Raw genomic sequence first — 17322 nt, forward strand, 5'->3', positions numbered from 1 at the left:
TAGGAGCGCTCTAGTGTCCTGCGCTGGTCATGTGACCTTACTCTATTTCCGGTTTTACAAAACGCTGTTTCCGGTTTTGAGAACGGGACGCGGAGATGGCGCTGGCGAGGTGAGCGGAGACCGGAACGTTAGATATGGGGCTCCGGGACCCAATTGTACATCTTACGGGTGTATGTGGGGGCCCCCTCTGGTGGTGGGTGTATGTGGGGGAGCCCCCTCTGGTGGTGGGTGTATGTGGGGGAGCCCCCTCTGGTGGTGGGTGTATGTGGGGGAGCCCCCTCTGGCGGTGGGTGTATGTGGGGGAGCCCCCTCTGGCGGTGGGTGTATGTGGGGGAGCCCCCTCTGGTGGTGGGTGTATGTGGGGGAGCCCCTCTCTCTCTGGCGGTGGGTGTATGTGGGGGAGCCCCCTCTCTCTCTCTGGCGGTGGGTGTATGTGGGGGAGCCCCCTCTCTCTCTCTGGCGGTGGGTGTATGTGGGGGAGCCCCCTCTCTCTCTCTGGCGGTGGGTGTATGTGGGGGAGCCCCCTCTCTCTCTGGCGGTGGGTGTATGTGGGGGAGCCCCCTCTCTCTCTCTGGTGGTGGGTGTATGTGGGAGCCCCCTCTCTCTCTGGCGGTGGGTGTATGTGGGGGAGCCCCCTCTGGCGGTGGGTGTATGTGGAGCCCCCTCTGGCGGTGGGTGTATGTGGGGGAGCCCCCTCTGGCGGTGGGTGTATGTGGGGGAGCCCCCTCTCTCTCTCTGGCGGTGGGTGTATGTGGGGGAGCCCCCTCTCTCTCTCTGGCGGTGGGTGTATGTGGGGGAGCCCCCTCTCTCTCTCTGGCGGTGGGTGTATGTGGAGCCCCCTCTGGCGGTGGGTGTATGTGGAGCCCCCTCTGGCGGTGGGTGTATGTGGGGGAGCCCCCTCTCTCTCTCTGGCGGTGGGTGTATGTGGGGGAGCCCCCTCTCTCTCTCTGGTGGTGGGTGTATGTGGGGGAGCCCCCTCTCTCTCTCTGGTGGTGGGTGTATGTGGGGGAGCCCCCTCTCTCTCTCTGGTGGTGGGTGTATGTGGAGCCCCCTCTGGCGGTGGGTGTATGTGGGGGAACCCCCTCTCTCTCTGGCGGTGGGTGTATGTGGGGGAGCCCCCTCTCTCTCTGGCGGTGGGTGTATGTGGAGCCCCCTCTCTCTCTGGCGGTGGGTGTATGTGGGGGAGCCCCCTCTGGCGGTGGGTGTATGTGGGGGAGCCCCTCTCTCTGGCGGTGGTTGTATGTGGGGGAGCCCCCTCTCTCTGGCGGTGGGTGTATGTGGGGGAGCCCCCTCTTTCTCTGGCGGTGGGTGTATGTGGAGCCCCCTCTCTCTCTGGCGGTGGGTGTATGTGGAGCCCCCTCTCTCTCTCTGGCGGTGGGTGTATGTGGAGCCCCCTCTCTCTCTCTGGCGGTGGGTGTATGTGGAGCCCCCTCTCTCTCTCTGGCGGTGGGTGTATGTGGAGCCCCCTCTCTCTCTCTGGCGGTGGGTGTATGTGGAGCCCCCTCTCTCTCTGGCGGTGGGTGTATGTGGGGGAGCCCCCTCTGGTGGTGGGTGTATGTGGGGGAGCCCCCTCTCTCTGGCGGTGGGTGTATGTGGGGGAGCCCCCTCTCTCTCTGGCGGTGGGTGTATGTGGAGCCCCCTCTCTCTCTCTGGCGGTGGGTGTATGTGGGGGAGCCCCCTCTCTCTGGCGGTGGGTGTATGTGGGGGAGCCCCCTCTCTCTGGCGGTGGGTGTATGTGGGGGAGCCCCCTCTCTCTCTGGCGGTGGGTGTATGTGGGGGAGCCCCTCTCTCTCTGGCGGTGGGTGTATGTGGGGGAGCCCCTCTCTCTCTGGCGGTGGGTGTATGTGGGGGAGCCCCTCTCTCTCTGGCGGTGGGTGTATGTGGGGGAGCCCCCTCTCTCTCTGGCGGTGGGTGTATGTGGGGGAGCCCCCTCTCTCTCTGGCGGTGGGTGCATATACCCCGGGGGCACCATGCTGGTTTGGGGCAGTAATTCTCAGCTTCTCTCTGGTAGTTTCTTACCGGCCCCCACACAGCTTTCCCAGGATCAGCTGGAGGCGGAGGAGAAGATCCGTGCTCAGAAATCTCGCCAGACTGCACTGGTGGCCTCGCGCCGTGAACCTCCTCCCTATGGGCACCGGAAGGGCTGGGTGCCCCGGACTCTTGAGGTGAGCGGACAGGGGGGGGGCTTGTAGCGGTGGCCACTTAGTATCCTGTCCCTGTATCTCACACTGTTATGGGATCTGTGCAGGACTTTGGGGATGGAGGCGCCTTCCCGGAGATTCATGTGGCTCAGTACCCCCTGGAGATGGGGAGGAAGAAGAGAATGTCCAACGCCCTGGCCGTACAGGTGGATGCCGAGGGCAAGATCAAGTATGACGCCATCGCTCGCCAGGGTCAGTCCAAGGATAAGGTAAGAAACTCCCCCACCAAGCAAACTCTACTTATCATCTCATCATTCTCCCTGACCCCAGGAGCTGACACTCTAATCACCTATCTCATACAGTGTATCATCACTCCCATCATCCTTGGGGCTCCCCTCTCACCCCTTCACTCTCTTCCTCCAGGTCATATTCAGTAAATACACTGATCTGATCCCTAAGGAGGTGCTGGATGAGGATGACCCGGATCTGCAGCGGCCGGATGAGGAGGCCGTTCGGGAGGTACGGGGGGTGTTGTAATACTTTTCCTGGACTCTGGGGGCACCACTTTTCCCGTACAACCCTTCATTCTCCCTCTTACCTTTCAGTTGACAGAGAAGACTCGTCAGGCCCTGGATAAGGCAGTGTCCCAGAAGATTGCGGCAGCCATGCCAGTGCGGGCAGCGGACAAGCTGGCCCCGGCACAGTACATCCGGTGAGTGTCCCTGGTGGTGCATGGGGAAGGGGATGGGGTTAGGTGGGTTAATAACACCGTAGTAACTTGTCTTTTCCCCAGGTATACGCCATCTCAGCAGGGTGTCGCATTCAACTCTGGGGCCAAGCAGCGGGTCATCCGGATGGTGGAGATGCAGAAAGACCCCATGGAACCCCCGCGCTTTAAGTGAGTGTCCTGGGGGGGGGGGGGGAGGCTGACGACTGCAGGAATCGGGAGGGGGGAGGCCATCGACACTGGGAATTGGGAGGAGGCGGATGATGGCGGGAATCGGGAAGGATTGTAATGCTAGTGTCTTTTCTCAGGATTAACAAGAAGATCCCCCGAGGACCCCCATCCCCTCCGGCCCCTGTGATGCATTCTCCCAGCAGGAAGGTAAGAGCTCATTCTTTCTGTTGCCCTCTGCTGGCAGTGTTAGGTGCTGCAGATGGCTGCTTATCTCCTTCGTAGGTTCAGCACAGTGTATCAGCCAATCACAGCGGTGGTAAAGAGGGCTGTGTGTGAGACACCCCCTTGGATTGTAGGGTGACCCCTTAACCGCCAGATAAATCTCGTCCACAGTGAAGTGTGAAGTCAGGCTGAGGGTCCATGCGTCCAGCTTCCACCCTACATAGAAGATTGTCGGCAGATAAAGCCCTCGGTCCATCTAGTCCAGGGGGGGTCAAACTCAAATACACAGTGGGCCAAAATTAAAAAATTGGACAAAGTCGCGGGCCAACCATGATAATTATTGAAGCGTAAATGCAGTGTTCCTGGCACTGTCAGTGGTGTGATCTCCCAGCACTGTGCACTATGATAAATGACATGATAAATTGCTATGATATGATTAAACCCCAACCCATGTAATAGCCAATCCCCCCAATATTGCCTCATGTTGTAGCCAATCCAACCAAAATTGCCTGACATATTAGCCAGCCCTCCCCATAGTGCCCAAATAGTAGCCAGTCCTCCCCATAGTCTCTTATATAATACCCAGCCCTCCCCCATAGTCTCTCATATAGTAACCAGCCCTCCCCATAGTCTCTTATATAGTAGCCAGCCCTCCCCATAGTCTATTATATAGTAGCCAGCCCTCCCCCATAGTCTCTTGTATAGTAGCCAGCCCTCCCCATAGTCTTTTATATAGTAACCAGCCCTCCCCCATAGTCTCTTATATAGTAGCCAGCCCTCCCCCATAGTCTCTTATATAGTAGCGAGCCCTCCCCCATAGTCTCTTGTATAGTAGCCAGCCCTCCCCAATAGTATGTTATATAGTAGCCAGCCCTCCCCCATAGTCTTTTATATAGTAGCCAGCCCTCCCCCATAGTCTTTTATATAGTAGCCAGCCCTCCCCCATAGTCTCTTATATAGTAGCCAGCCCTCCCCCATAGTCTCTTATATAGTAGCCAGCCCTCCCCCATAGTCTTTTATATAGTAGCCAGCCCTCCCCATAGTCTCTTATATAGTAGCCAGCCCTCCCCATAGTCTCTTATATAGTAGCCAGCTCTCCCCATAGTCTCTTATATAGTAGCCAGCCCTCCCCATAGTCTCTTATATAGTAGCCAGCTCTCCCCCATAGTCTCTTATATAGTAGCCAGCCCTCCCCATAGTCTCTTATATAGTAGCCAGCCCTCCCCATAGTCTCTTATATAGTAACCAGCCCTCCCCTAGTCTCTTATATAGTAGCCAGCCCTCCCCCATAGTCTCTTATATAGTAGCCAGCCCTCCCCCATAGTCTCTTATATAGTAGCCAGCCCTCCCCATAGTCTCTTATATAGTAGCCTGCCCTCCCCATAGTCTCTTGTATAGTAGCCAGCCCTCCCCCATAGTCTCTTATATAGTAGTCATCCCTCCCCCATAGTCTCTTGTATAGTAGCCAGCCCTCCCCCATAGTCTCTCATATAGTAGCCAGCCCTCCCCCATAGTCTTTTATATAGTAGCCAGCCCTCCCCCATAGTCTCATATATAGTAGCCAGTCTCCCCCATAGTCTTTTATATAGTAGCCAGCCCTCCCCAATATTATGTTATATAGTAGCCAGCCCTCCCCATAGTCTCTTGTATAGTAGCCAGCCCTCCCCCATAGTCTCATATAGTAGCCAGTCCTCCCCCATAGTCTCTTATATAGTAGTCATCCCTCCCCCATAGTCTCTTGTATAGTAGCCAGCCCTCCCCCATAGTCTCTCATATAGTAGCCAGCCCTCCCCCATAGTCTTTTATATAGTAGCCAGCCCTCCCCAATAGTATGTTATATAGTAGCCAGCCCTCCCCAATAGTCTCTTATATAGTAGCCAGCCCTCCCCATAGTCTCTTATATAGTAGCCATGGTGGGCCAGATGTAATTAAAACTCTGAATTGCCTGGCGGGCCAAAAAGAGTTTGACATGACTGAGCTAGTCCATCCTTAAATTATTTCCCCTATTATTATCTTTGGATATGTGCACACTATGAAATCCGCCCAGATAACTTCCAACAGATTCCGCCGCTCGCCCCTCTCACGCTGCCAGTTTTGCCTGTCCTATAGGTTCCATTCTATTCTCAGTCAATGACATGTCAATTCTTTGGGCGGATGTCAGAATCTGCCTGCACATAGAATTGAACCTATGGGCCGGCGGAACTTCAAGTGGGAGCACGGATTCTATAGTGTGCACAAACCCTTAGGAAAGATATCTTTATCCCATATTCAGTTATTGTAGATTTACCAACCACATCTGCTGGAAGTTTGTTCCCAGCATCTACTACTCTTTCAGTGATATTTTCTCACATTGTTTCTTTCTCCAATAACTCCCAACTATAGCCCATTGATCTTATTTTTTTTATAAGGGTTTTATTTTTTGTTTTTTTTCTCTCTCCTTGACCTTATACACTGTATATTAACGCTGTGTCCATTCACTACAGATGACTGTAAAGGAGCAGCAGGAATGGAAGATTCCCCCGTGTATATCCAACTGGAAGAACGCTAAGGTGAGCAGTGCGCCCCCCCCCCTCCCAAGTAAATTACCGTAGATTTAGTATTACAGCGTGTCATGTTACCATTGTGCTGCTCTCTGCAGGGTTACACCATCCCCTTGGACAAGAGGCTTGCAGCCGACGGCCGAGGGCTGCAGACTGTCCACATCAATGAGAATTTCGCCAAACTGGCCGAGGCGTTGTACATTGCAGACAGGAAGGTGAGCCCCCCTGCATGGCCCTGGTCCCTATCCCTTGCCCTTGATCCGTCACTGAGGAGGAGTCACTGCTGTGTGTTTCTAGGCCCGAGAAGCTGTGGAGATGAGAGCCCAGGTAGAGAGGAAGATGGCGCAGAAGGAAAAGGAGAAGAAGGAAGAGAAGCTGCGAGAGCTGGCACAGATAGCAAGAGAGCGCAGAGCCGGGATCAAGTCTCATGCCGAGAAGGGTGGTGAGTACTGGGACGATGTGGAGGTCAGGCTGCCGGGGTCCTCCACATTTCTTACAATGTGTATCCTGTCTGCAGAGGACGGAGAAGCCAGAGAGCGAGATGAAATTCGAGACAACAGACGGAAAGAGCGTCAGCATGAGCGCAACCTGTCCAGAGCAGCTCCCGATAAGAGGTGAGGCTGGCACTACCTGTCACCTGACTCCATGGGGTGCTGTGCATCCACCACTGTCTCCTTTGACCCTTCACTGTCTGCCAGGTCCAAGCTGCAGAGGAACGAGGACAGAGACATCAGTGAGCAGATCGCCCTAGGAATCCCGAGCCAGCGGCCCTCTGGGGAGATCCAGTACGATCAGCGACTCTTCAACCAGAGCAGGGTACGTGCGTCGGCCATAGGGGGCGATGACTGTGATGGGGGCAGCTGCTGTACTATAGAAGCAGTGTGGTACTCCAGGTGTCACCCTAGGGACAAAATGATGATAGCGGCGCGTTTTGGCCTTTGTTGCTGATCTGTGATGTCTCTGCAGGGTCTGGATAGCGGTTTTGCAGGCGGTGAGGACGAGACATATAACGTGTATTCTCAGCCATGGAGAAGCAGCAAGGAGATGGCGCAGACTATTTACCGGCCCAAGAACACTGACTCGGACATGTACACAACCGACATAGACACATTGATGAAGACCAACAGGTGAGGTAACCCCGTGATAGAGGATTCGGGTTCTGGGAGACCTTCATACACGCTCTCAGAGCTCTGAGTATTACTAGGAGATAAGTAGCAGCAGGTGCTCATTGCCGCTGACATCACAGGAGACCTGAGATGTGATGTGGTCCCTTCTGTTAACACCTTGTTACCCATATCTTCTCAGGTTTGTCCCAGACAAGGACTTTTCAGGCTCAGACCGTAAGCAGCGCAGAGTGGGCCCGGTGCAGTTTGAGGAGGATCCGTTCGGTTTGGATAAATTCTTGGAAGAGGCCAAACAGCATGGTGGCTCCAAACGCCCCTCTGACAGCGGCCGGGCCAAGGAGCATGACCATGAGGGCAAGAAGCGCAGGAAGGAGTGAGGGGCCCTCATACAAGGACTGTGAACCCTCCTTAGATGGGGCTCCTTGTTTGTAGCTGGGAGTCTGTACATAAGTAGTGGTGACTGCTATCTGTGTATATATGAGATGGGGCTCACACCGCCGCCTCACTGATACCTTCTCTGGTTGTTCTTCCCCACCCTCCCCTGTAGGACGCTCCCATCGTAGACAAGAACATTTGGACTTTTATTTTTTTGTTTTATTTAAACTTTTAAAATAAAAAAAATTAAACTGTACTACAACTCCCAGTATACTCACTGTCCATCTCCTCTGCTCAGTTCACATCTGTGAAGCAAAAATTCCCTTGAGGGTACAAACGCTCTTGCCGGATCCGCAGCGAGTCCCCTCGCTGCGTATTTGCAGCAGGATTCGCTGCGGATCCCGGCCCTATACTTTCAATGCCAGATAAACTCGTTACCCCCCTGCTGGCTGGACACTATACATTACCAGGTCCCCGCTCCTGCTTGTTTCGGGGCTCCCGGTGTCTGCATGTCCCGCTCAGCCAATTAGTGCGCTGCGGCGGGGCAGCACACTAATTGGCCGGGCGGGACGTGCCTGGAACCACCGAAGCAAGCAGGAGCGCGGACCCGGTAATGTATAGTGTCCAGCCGGCAGGGAGATAACGGGGCGGGCTGCGAACAAACTCGCATTGAAAGTATAGGGCCGGGATCCGCAGCGAGTCTTGATACTCGCTGCGGATCCCGGCGAGTATCAAATACGCAGCGAGGGGACTCTCTGCGCATCCGGCAAGTGGGTTTGTACCCTAAGTGTGAACAAAAATCAATGAACTCAATCTATATAAGAAACAGACTGACCCCATGAAAGGGGAACTGGTAGCAGGTGTTTGGTGTGCAGGCCCACTACCTATAGTGGTCTTGTAACTCTTAGGGCTCGTTCACACAGAGCAAAAGCAGCTGAATTTCTGCGCTGAATCAGCGCTGAAATTTCAGCCGTTAAAATAGGTGCAGAGCTAATTTCCATTGTGTTGAATGGAAATTCTGCTCTGCAGTTCACACAGTGGAATTTCCGCACTGAACTAATCCGCTTTCCGCCAGAAGAATGAATATGTTCATTCTTCCGCTAGCGGAAGCCTATACAAACCAATGGGGCTCTGATTTTCTGTTTCAGCGCGGAATCCAAGCATAATACAAGCGGAAATTACGCGCTGAATCAGCGCGGAAATGGGGAAAAAGGGGAGTGGGGAGGAGGATTCTAGTATATATTCTGGTATAGTCTAGTTTACTCACCAAATACTCGCTGAATTTCAGCGCTGAATGCATGCGGATTCAGCGCGGATTCCTCGAGTGAATTTGTCAAGAGCTGATTACGAGCTGAACACTTTCCTAGCTGAATACACAGGGATTCTGCTTGTATTCTGCTTATATTCTGCTCGGAATTCAGCGTCAGTTGATTTCAGGCGGAAATATTTCCTCGCGTAATCCGCCTCTTTTGCTCTGTGTGAACGTAGCCTTATAGGGAGGGTGAGTAGCCGGCTCTGGTGGCAGATATACCCTCTGAGAACAAAGGACTGTGATAATGCTCTCACCCCTATACACTTCCTCTGCTCGTTGGTGCAATCCAACAATCATATTCTACACTTGCCATTTGTGTCTTCCTTTGGTGTCTCCTACCTGATGGAGGTAATGGCGCAGCTGAAGGGGGAACTGATTGTACTTGTTCCTTATCTGGACGACATGCTTGTTTTAGCAACAACTGTGGTCTCACCTCCTAAAAACCCCACACCTTCTAGAGTCACTCTGCTGGATTTTGACCTGGTCCCCAGCCACACGAAAGTATTCTTATGGACAAGAAGTCTTTTCTCCCTCCAGTCCCAAATATCCACATTTCTGCTCCAAGCGATCCTGCTCAGAGTAGCCATGGCTGTCCTAGGTAACAGCTTTACGCTCCATCAGTAGCTTGGGCTCAGTTTCACTTAAGACCCTTACAGAAAACAGTTCCCTAGATCAGAGACTGTTTTTTTTTTTCCATTAAAAACCAAATCAGCCCTTCAGTAGTGGTTATTAGTAGGAAGGAATCGAAAAGAAGAGGGGTCCATTGGCATTGGTGAAATAATCTAGAGGGCCACCATTGAGGTAGGGGGCACTTCTCCAGATTATCTCCAGCAGTCCAGAACAGGTCTTCAAATGACAGACAATTTCTGATCCAGGGAAATGTAGTCTGGCTCCGTAGACGTTACTGAGGATAGGGGAAACATGTGGCTTTCCATATCTGGACCTTTGTGTATTCCTTCCATCCCAGAGACTCTCCGCTGGGGATAGATGATCTCTGTCCCAGCCATGGCCTCCAGGCCTTTCCCTCTTTTTCCATTCACATCAAGAGTGCTGTATTCTAATTCTAGTAGACTCAAAAAGATGTCCATGGATGATTCGACCCAAGAGCCAGGGAGGCTTATCTCTTCCGGATCCTTATTACCTAGCGGCAGTTTTTACCAGAATTCTGGATTGGTCACATGCCGACTCAAAACTATGAGTCAGATTGGAGTCTAAGGGTACTATTACACAGAACGATACTCGGCCGAATTGGCCCGATTCGGCCGATTATCGCTCCGTGTAATAAATGCAACGATCAGCCGATGACAACAATCATCGGCTGATCGTTGATATAGGTTAGACCCTATTTTTGTCGGCCGCTGACCGCGCACCGCTGCGTGTAATATCGGTGCGTGGCCAGCGACTAACGATATACATTACCCATCCACGTTCCAGGGCTGCTCCTGCCGGCCGCTTCTCCCGGGGTCCCGCGCGCTCTAGCTTCACAGCGGCCTGTCAGCGGATAGGCCCCTCAGCCAATCACAGGCCACGGCGGTCCCGGCCTCTGGTTGGCTGAGCGGCCTACCAGCTGACAGGCCGCTGTGAAGCTAGAGAGCGCGCGGGACCCCGGGAGAAGCGGACAGCAGGAGCAGCCCTGGAACGTGGATGGGTAATGTATGCCAGTTTAGCAAGGGCTGCAAGGATATCGGTTACGATGTCCTTGCAGCTCTTGTCAAGCGATTATCGGGCCGTGTAATAGGCTCAGTAAATCAGCAACGATCTAGCAGATCGCTGCTCGTTTACAGGTATTATCGGGCCCTGCTCGGCCCGTGTAATACCACCCTAACTTCAGTTCCACTTGAGATGGCCCCTTAACACCCATACATACACATCCTGACTTTGCGCCGAATCGTCTTCCCAGTGTATTCCTACCAAGTATCCTGCACAAACCTCTTAGATTCTCTCATGTAGTATCTTCTGCCATGCTTCTCCCCATTGAGTCATTGGTTTCTCAGCAGGCATATTCTCCTTTCTCTACACTGCAATATCTACAGCTGAAACAGTTTTATGATTCTCTTAAGGCGCAATGTAATCTCCACAGGGACCTGACTAATTTTGAGCAACTCTACATCAAGTCAGAGCTGCCTTCCACCATGAATAGGGGAGACAAGTTGAAGTTATAGCAAGCTTGGGAACAGGATGTCAGTAGGAAACTTATCACTGATGGGGAAAAATCTTTCCATTCCTGTCATAAAGCCTCTATCTCCTGCAATGTCCAGGAAACAAACTCTAAAATCATCTCCAAGGTGGTACAGGGCCCCGATGTTACTCCACAGGTTATACCCAATGGTTTGTTTGTTGTAGGTGCGGAGCAGCTAGCAGTACTATGCTACATATATGGTGGGAATGCGCACTTCTCAAATATTGGGGGGAAGGTGAGGGAACTTATTTACACCATCACAGGTAATGAGCTACCGGACGATCCAATGATCCTTCTCTGGGTGTTGAGAGGAGAAACTAAACGACAAAAAAAGAACATAATCAGATTCCTCCTGGTCGTGGCCCATTTGGTCGTTCCTTGGAGATGAAAATCTACCTCTCCCCCAAAGATCTCAGTGGTTGCAGGAAGTGCTGCACATTTCTAGGATGAAAGAACTTAGGGTGGAATCGCAGGTAGCCAACACACACTTATGGCACCCATGGGAGATGCTCGCTTCATCGCCAGGATTTTGTTTCTTTTGGATACTTTTATCCAGACGAGTCCTCTAATGTTTAATCATTCCTCTTCTCCTACCCTGCCCCCCCTTTTTTATTTTTTATTCTCCTTTCCCCTCTATAAATCTCTTATTATAGACTATTTCTGGCGGATCATCTATCTTTCTCTGCCTAGTCTTTTTCTCTCATTTTCTTTTGTTCTCTCTCCCTTAGCAGTACACAATCTGTGGTGCAGAGTACACATGGCAATCTGCTTTCTTTATTGCTTTATGGGTTTTTTTTTTGTTACATTCCCTTTACTGAATGTTACATATCTGACGCGTTGTAGCTTATTGAGATTAGTTCTACTTGTTTTATCACCAGAACTTTTACAGACAACCTTTTGACAATACTTCTTATGCAGCCCCCCCCCCCCCTTTTTTTTAATTGTAATTCCTTTTATTAATTTTTATGTTATTCTTATTTGCCTCCACTCATGGTATCCTGTCATGACTTTGATTGATTTTATGCTGTTTCTATTTGTATTCTGTACTTCTATTTGTCTTTAATAAAAAAGATTTGAATAAGGAAAAAAAAAGTCCATGGGGAGTTCAATCCTGTTTACTTTGCTACCAGGGCCCAGTGCGGTATCCCAGTATCCAGACACTTTACCCATATGTCTGGATACTGAGAGATCATTGCTGAAGTAAAAGGGATTCTCAGCTTAAGTACCATAATTTACATCCTTTAACATCTAAAATGTATCTAAGGGTGGGTTTACATTGAGGAATAAGCAAGGAATTGAAGAAGAAAGTTTTCTGATTGAAATTCCTCACCTATTAAGATCTGACAGAATAGGAGCAGAGTTTGAGGGGAATTCAAGCAGAATTTAAGACCCCAATGACTTCTATAATATTTTGAATATTACTATAATTCAATGTCAATTCTTTGGGCGAAAAGCATTCCTCAGGGTGCACATCCACCTCAGTTCCCTCCCTATTCCTCATGGTGCACATCCGCCTCAGTTCCTCCCCTATTCCTCAGGGTACACATCCGTCTCAGTTCCTCCCCTATTCCTCAGGGTACACATCCGTCTCAGTTCCCTCCCTATTCCTCAGGGTGCACATCCGCCTCAGTTCCCTCCCTATTCCTCAGGGTGCACATCCGCCTCAGTTCCTTCTCTTCCTCAGGGTGCACATCTGCTTCAGTTTCTAGCCTATTCCTCAGGGTGCACATCTGCCTCTGTGCACCCTGAGGAATAGGGAGGGAACTTTCACCTCAGTTCCTTCCCCTATTCCTCAGGGTGCACATCCGCCTCAGTTCCTTCCCTATTCCTTAGGGTGCACATCCGCCTCAGTTCCTTCCCTATTCCTCAGGGTGCACATCCGCCTCAGTTCCTTGCCTATTCATCAGGGTACACATCCGCCTCAGTTCCTTTCCTATTCCTCAGGGTGCACATCCGCCTCAGTTCCTTCTCTTCCTCAGTGTGCACATCCGCCTCAGTTCCTTCCCTATTCCTCAGGGTGCACATCCGCCTCAGTTCCTTCTCTTCCTCAGTGTGCACATTCACCTCAGTTCCCTCCCCTATTCCTCAGGGTGCACATCTGCCTCAGTTCCCTCCCTATTCCTCAGGGTGCACATCCGCCTCAGTTCCTTCCCTATTCCTCAGGGTGTACATCCGCCTCAGTTCCTCCCCTATTCCTCATGGTGCACATCCGCCTCAGTTCCTCCCCTATTCCTCAGGGTGCACATCCGCCTCAGTTCCCTCCCTATTCCTCAGGGTGCACATCCACCTCAGTTCCCTCCCTATTCCTCAGGGTGCACATCCACCTCAGTTCCTTTCCTATTCCTCTGGGTGCACATCCGCCTCAGTTCATTCTCTTCCTCAGGGTGCACATCCGCCTCAGTTCCTTCCCTATTCCTCAGGGTGCACATCCGCCTCAGTTATTTCCCTATTCCTCAGGGTGCACATCCGCCTCAGTTCCTTCCCTATTCCTCAGGGTGCACATCCGCTTCAGTTCCTTCCCTATTCCTCAGGGTGCACATCCGCCTCAGTTCCTTCCCTATTCCTCAGGGTGCACATCCGCCTCAGTTCCCTCCCTATTCCTCAGGGTGCACATCCGCCTCAGTTCCCTCCCTATTCCTCAGGGTGCACATCCGCCTCAGTTCCTTCTCTTCCTCAGGGTGCACATCTGCTTCAGTTTCTAGCCTATTCCTCAGGGTGCACATCTGCCTCAGTTCCCTCCCTATTCCTCAGGGTGCACATTCACCTCAGTTCCTTCCCCTATTCCTCAGGGTGCACATCCGCCTCAGTTCCTTCCCTATTCCTTAGGGTGCACATCCGCCTCAGTTCCTTCCCTATTCCTCAGGGTGCACATCCGCCTCAGTTCCTTGCCTATTCATCAGGGTACACATCCGCCTCAGTTCCTTTCCTATTCCTCAGGGTGCACATCCGCCTCAGTTCCTTCTCTTCCTCAGTGTGCACATCCACCTCAGTTCCTTCCCTATTCCTCAGGGTGCACATCCGCCTCAGTTCCTTCTCTTCCTCAGTGTGCACATTCACCTCAGTTCCCTCCCCTATTCCTCAGGGTGCACATCTGCCTCAGTTCCCTCCCTATTCCTCAGGGTGCACATCCGCCTCAGTTCCTTCCCTAGTCCTCAGGGTGTACATCCGCCTCAGTTCCTTGCCTATTCATCAGGGTACACATCCGCCTCAGTTCCTTTCCTATTCCTCAGGGTGCACATCCGCCTCAGTTCCTTCTCTTCCTCAGTGTGCACATCCACCTCAGTTCCTTCCCTATTCCTCAGGGTGCACATCCGCCTCAGTTTCTTCTCTTCCTCAGTGTGCACATTCACCTCAGTTCCCTCCCCTATTCCTCAGGGTGCACATCTGCCTCAGTTCCCTCCCTATTCCTCAGGGTGCACATCCGCCTCAGTTCCTTCCCTATTCCTCAGGGTGTACATCCGCCTCAGTTCCTCCCCTATTCCTCATGGTGCACATCCGCCTCAGTTCCTCCCCTATTCCTCAGGGTGCACATCCGCCTCAGTTCCCTCCCTATTCCTCAGGGTGCACATCCGCCTCAGTTCCTCCCCTATTCCTCAGGGTGCACATCCGCCTCAGTTAATTCCCTATTCCTCAGGGTGCACATCCGCCTCAGTTCCTTCCCTATTCCTCAGGGTGCACATCCGCCTCAGTTCCTTCCCTATTCCTCAGGGTGCACATCCGCCTTAGTTCCTCCCCTATTCCTCAGGGTGCACATCCACTTCAGTTACTTCCCTATTCCTCAGAGTGCACATCCGCCTCAGTTCCTCCCCTATTCCTCAGGGTGCACATCCGCTTCAGTTCCTTTCCAATTCCTCAGGGTGCACATCCTCCTCAGTTCCTTCTCTTCCTCAGGGTGCACATCCGCCTCAGTTCCTCCCCTATTCCTCAGGGTGCACATCCGCCTCAGTTCCTCCCCTATTCCTCAGGGTGCACATCTGCCTCAGTTCCTTCTCTTCCTCAGGGTGCACATTGTAACGCCCGGAGTAGTGGATCCACTGGACCGGCACCAGCGATGACACAAACCTCACCAGGGAGCGGAGTCTAAGGGGCCGCTGGTTTTCACCAGAGCCCGCCGCAAGGCGGGATGGACTTGCTGCGGCAGGCGACCCCCAGGTCGCTACCCCTGGCTTGGTTGCTGGTGTCGGCAGGCGAGGCGTGGCAGGGTGCACATCCGCCTCAGTTCCTTCTCTTCCTCAGTGTGCACATCCACCTCAGTTCCTTCCCTATTCCTCAGGGTGCACATCCGCGTCAGTTTCTTCTCTTCCTCAGTGTGCACATTCACCTCAGTTCCCTCCCCTATTCCTCAGGGTGCACATCTGCCTCAGTTCCCTCCCTATTCCTCAGGGTGCACATCCGCCTCAGTTCCTTCCCTATTCCTCAGGGTGTACATCCGCCTCAGTTCCTCCCCTATTCCTCATGGTGCACATCCGCCTCAGTTCCTCCCCTATTCCTCAGGGTGCACATCCGCCTCAGTTCCCTCCCTATTCCTCAGGGTGCACATCCACCTCAGTTCCCTCCCTATTCCTCAGGGTGCACATCCACCTCAGTTCCTTTCCTATTCCTCTGGGTGCACATCCGCCTTAGTTCATTCTCTTCCTCAGGGTGCACATCCGCCTCAGTTCCTTCCCTATTCCTCAGGGTGCACATCCGCCTCAGTTATTTCCCTATTCCTCAGGGTGCACATCCGCCTCAGTTCCTTCCCTATTCCTCAGGGTGCACATCCGCTTCAGTTCCTTCCCTATTCCTCAGGGTGCACATCCGCCTCAGTTCCTTCCCTATTCCTCAGGGTGCACATCCGCCTCAGTTCCCTCCCTATTCCTCAGGGTGCACATCCGCCTCAGTTCCCTCCCTATTCCTCAGGGTGCACATCCGCCTCAGTTCCTTCTCTTCCTCAGGGTGCACATCTGCTTCAGTTTCTAGCCTATTCCTCAGGGTGCACATCTGCCTCAGTTCCCTCCCTATTCCTCAGGGTGCACATCCACCTCAGTTCCTTCCCTATTCCTCAGGGTGCACATCCGCCTCAGTTCCCTCCCTATTCCTCAGGGTGCACATCCGCCTCAGTTCCCTCCCTATTCCTCAGGGTGCACATCCGCCTCAGTTCCTTCTCTTCCTCAGGGTGCACATCTGCTTCAGTTTCTAGCCTATTCCTCAGGGTGCACATCTGCCTCAGTTCCCTCCCTATTCCTCAGGGTGCACATCCACCTCAGTTCCTTCCCTATTCCTCAGGGTGCACATCCACCTCAGTTCCTTCCCTATTCCTCAGGGTGCACATCCGCCTCAGTTCCTTCCCTATTCCTTAGGGTGCACATCCGCCTCAGTTCCTTCTCTTCCTCAGTGTGCACATCCACCTCAGTTCCCTCCCTATTCCTCAGGGTGCACATCCACCTCAGTTCCTTCCCTATTCCTCAGGGTGCACATCCGCCTCAGTTACTCCCCTATTCCTCAGGGTGCACATCCGCCTCAGTTCCTTGCCTATTCCTCAGGGTGCACATCTGCCTCAGTTCCTTCTCTTCCTCAGGGTGCACATCTGCTTCAGTTTCTAGCCTATCCCTCAGTGTGCACATCCGCCTCAGTTCCCTCCCTATTCCTTAGGGTGCACATCCGCCTCAGTTCCTTGCCTATTCCTCAGAGTGCACATCCAACTCAGTTCCCTCCCTATTCCTCAGGGTGCACATCCGCCTCAGTTCCCTCCCTATTCCTCAGGGTGCACATCCACCTCAGTTCCTTCCCTATTCCTCAGGGTGCACATCCACCTCAGTTCCTTCCCTATTCCTCAGGGTGCACATCCGCCTCAGTTCCTCCCCTATTCCTCATGGTGCACATCCGCTTCACTTCCCTCCCTATTCCTCAGGGTGCACATCCGCCTCAGTTCCCTCCCTATTCCTCAGTGTGCACATCCACCTCAGTTCCCTCCCAATTCCTCAGGGTGCACATCCACCTCAGTTCCTTCCCTATTCCTCAAGGTGCACATCCACCTCAGTTCCTTTCCTATTCCTCTGGGTGCACATCCGCCTCAGTTCATTCTCTTCCTGAGGGTGCACATCCGCCTCAGTTCCTCCCCTATTCCTCAGGGTGCACATCCGCCTCAGTTAATTCCCTATTCCTCAGGGTGCACATTCGCCTCAGTTCCTTCCCTATTCCTCAGGGTGCACATCCGCCTCAGTTCCTTCCCCATTCCTCAGGGTGCACATCCACTTCAGTTCCTCCCCTATTCCTCAGGGTGCACATCCGCCTCAGTTCCTTCCCTATTCCTCAGGGTGCACATCCGCCTTAGTTCCTCCCCTATTCCTCAGGGTGCACATCCGCTTCAGTTACTTCCCTATTCCTCAGAGTGCACATCCGCCTCAGTTCCTCCCCTATTCCTCAGGGTGCACATCCGCTTCAGTTCCTTTCCAATTCCTCAGGGTGCACATCCTCCTCAGTTCCTTCTCTTCCTCAGGGTGCACATCCGCCTCAGTTCCTCCCCTATTCCTCAGGGTGCACATCCGCCTC

The 17322-nt window shown here is 52.8% G+C and overlaps 1 protein-coding gene across 2 annotated transcripts; it reads left to right on the forward strand.

Moving 5' to 3' along the window:
- The first annotated feature begins 5 nt into the window (after positions 1-5).
- Positions 6-7556, forward strand: SNW1 (SNW domain containing 1). 2 transcript variants are annotated; one of them, XM_069949421.1, is made up of 14 exons: positions 6-109; positions 2012-2165; positions 2249-2410; positions 2565-2660; positions 2747-2853; positions 2935-3039; positions 3177-3246; positions 5745-5810; positions 5900-6016; positions 6099-6243; positions 6319-6415; positions 6500-6617; positions 6768-6928; positions 7107-7556. In XM_069949421.1, exons 1-14 carry the CDS (start codon positions 96-98, stop codon positions 7300-7302), a joined length of 1608 nt encoding a protein of 535 aa, XP_069805522.1. In that variant the 5' UTR covers positions 6-95; the 3' UTR covers positions 7303-7556. The 2 variants fall into 2 exon arrangements, with proteins under 2 accessions (XP_069805522.1, XP_069805523.1); XM_069949422.1 differs by having other exon boundaries at positions 6099-6240.
- The last annotated feature ends 9766 nt before the right edge of the window (positions 7557-17322 follow it).

This window comes from Dendropsophus ebraccatus, chromosome 13, assembly GCF_027789765.1.
Source record: "Dendropsophus ebraccatus isolate aDenEbr1 chromosome 13, aDenEbr1.pat, whole genome shotgun sequence".
In the NCBI taxonomy this organism is placed as follows: domain Eukaryota; kingdom Metazoa; phylum Chordata; class Amphibia; order Anura; family Hylidae; genus Dendropsophus; species Dendropsophus ebraccatus.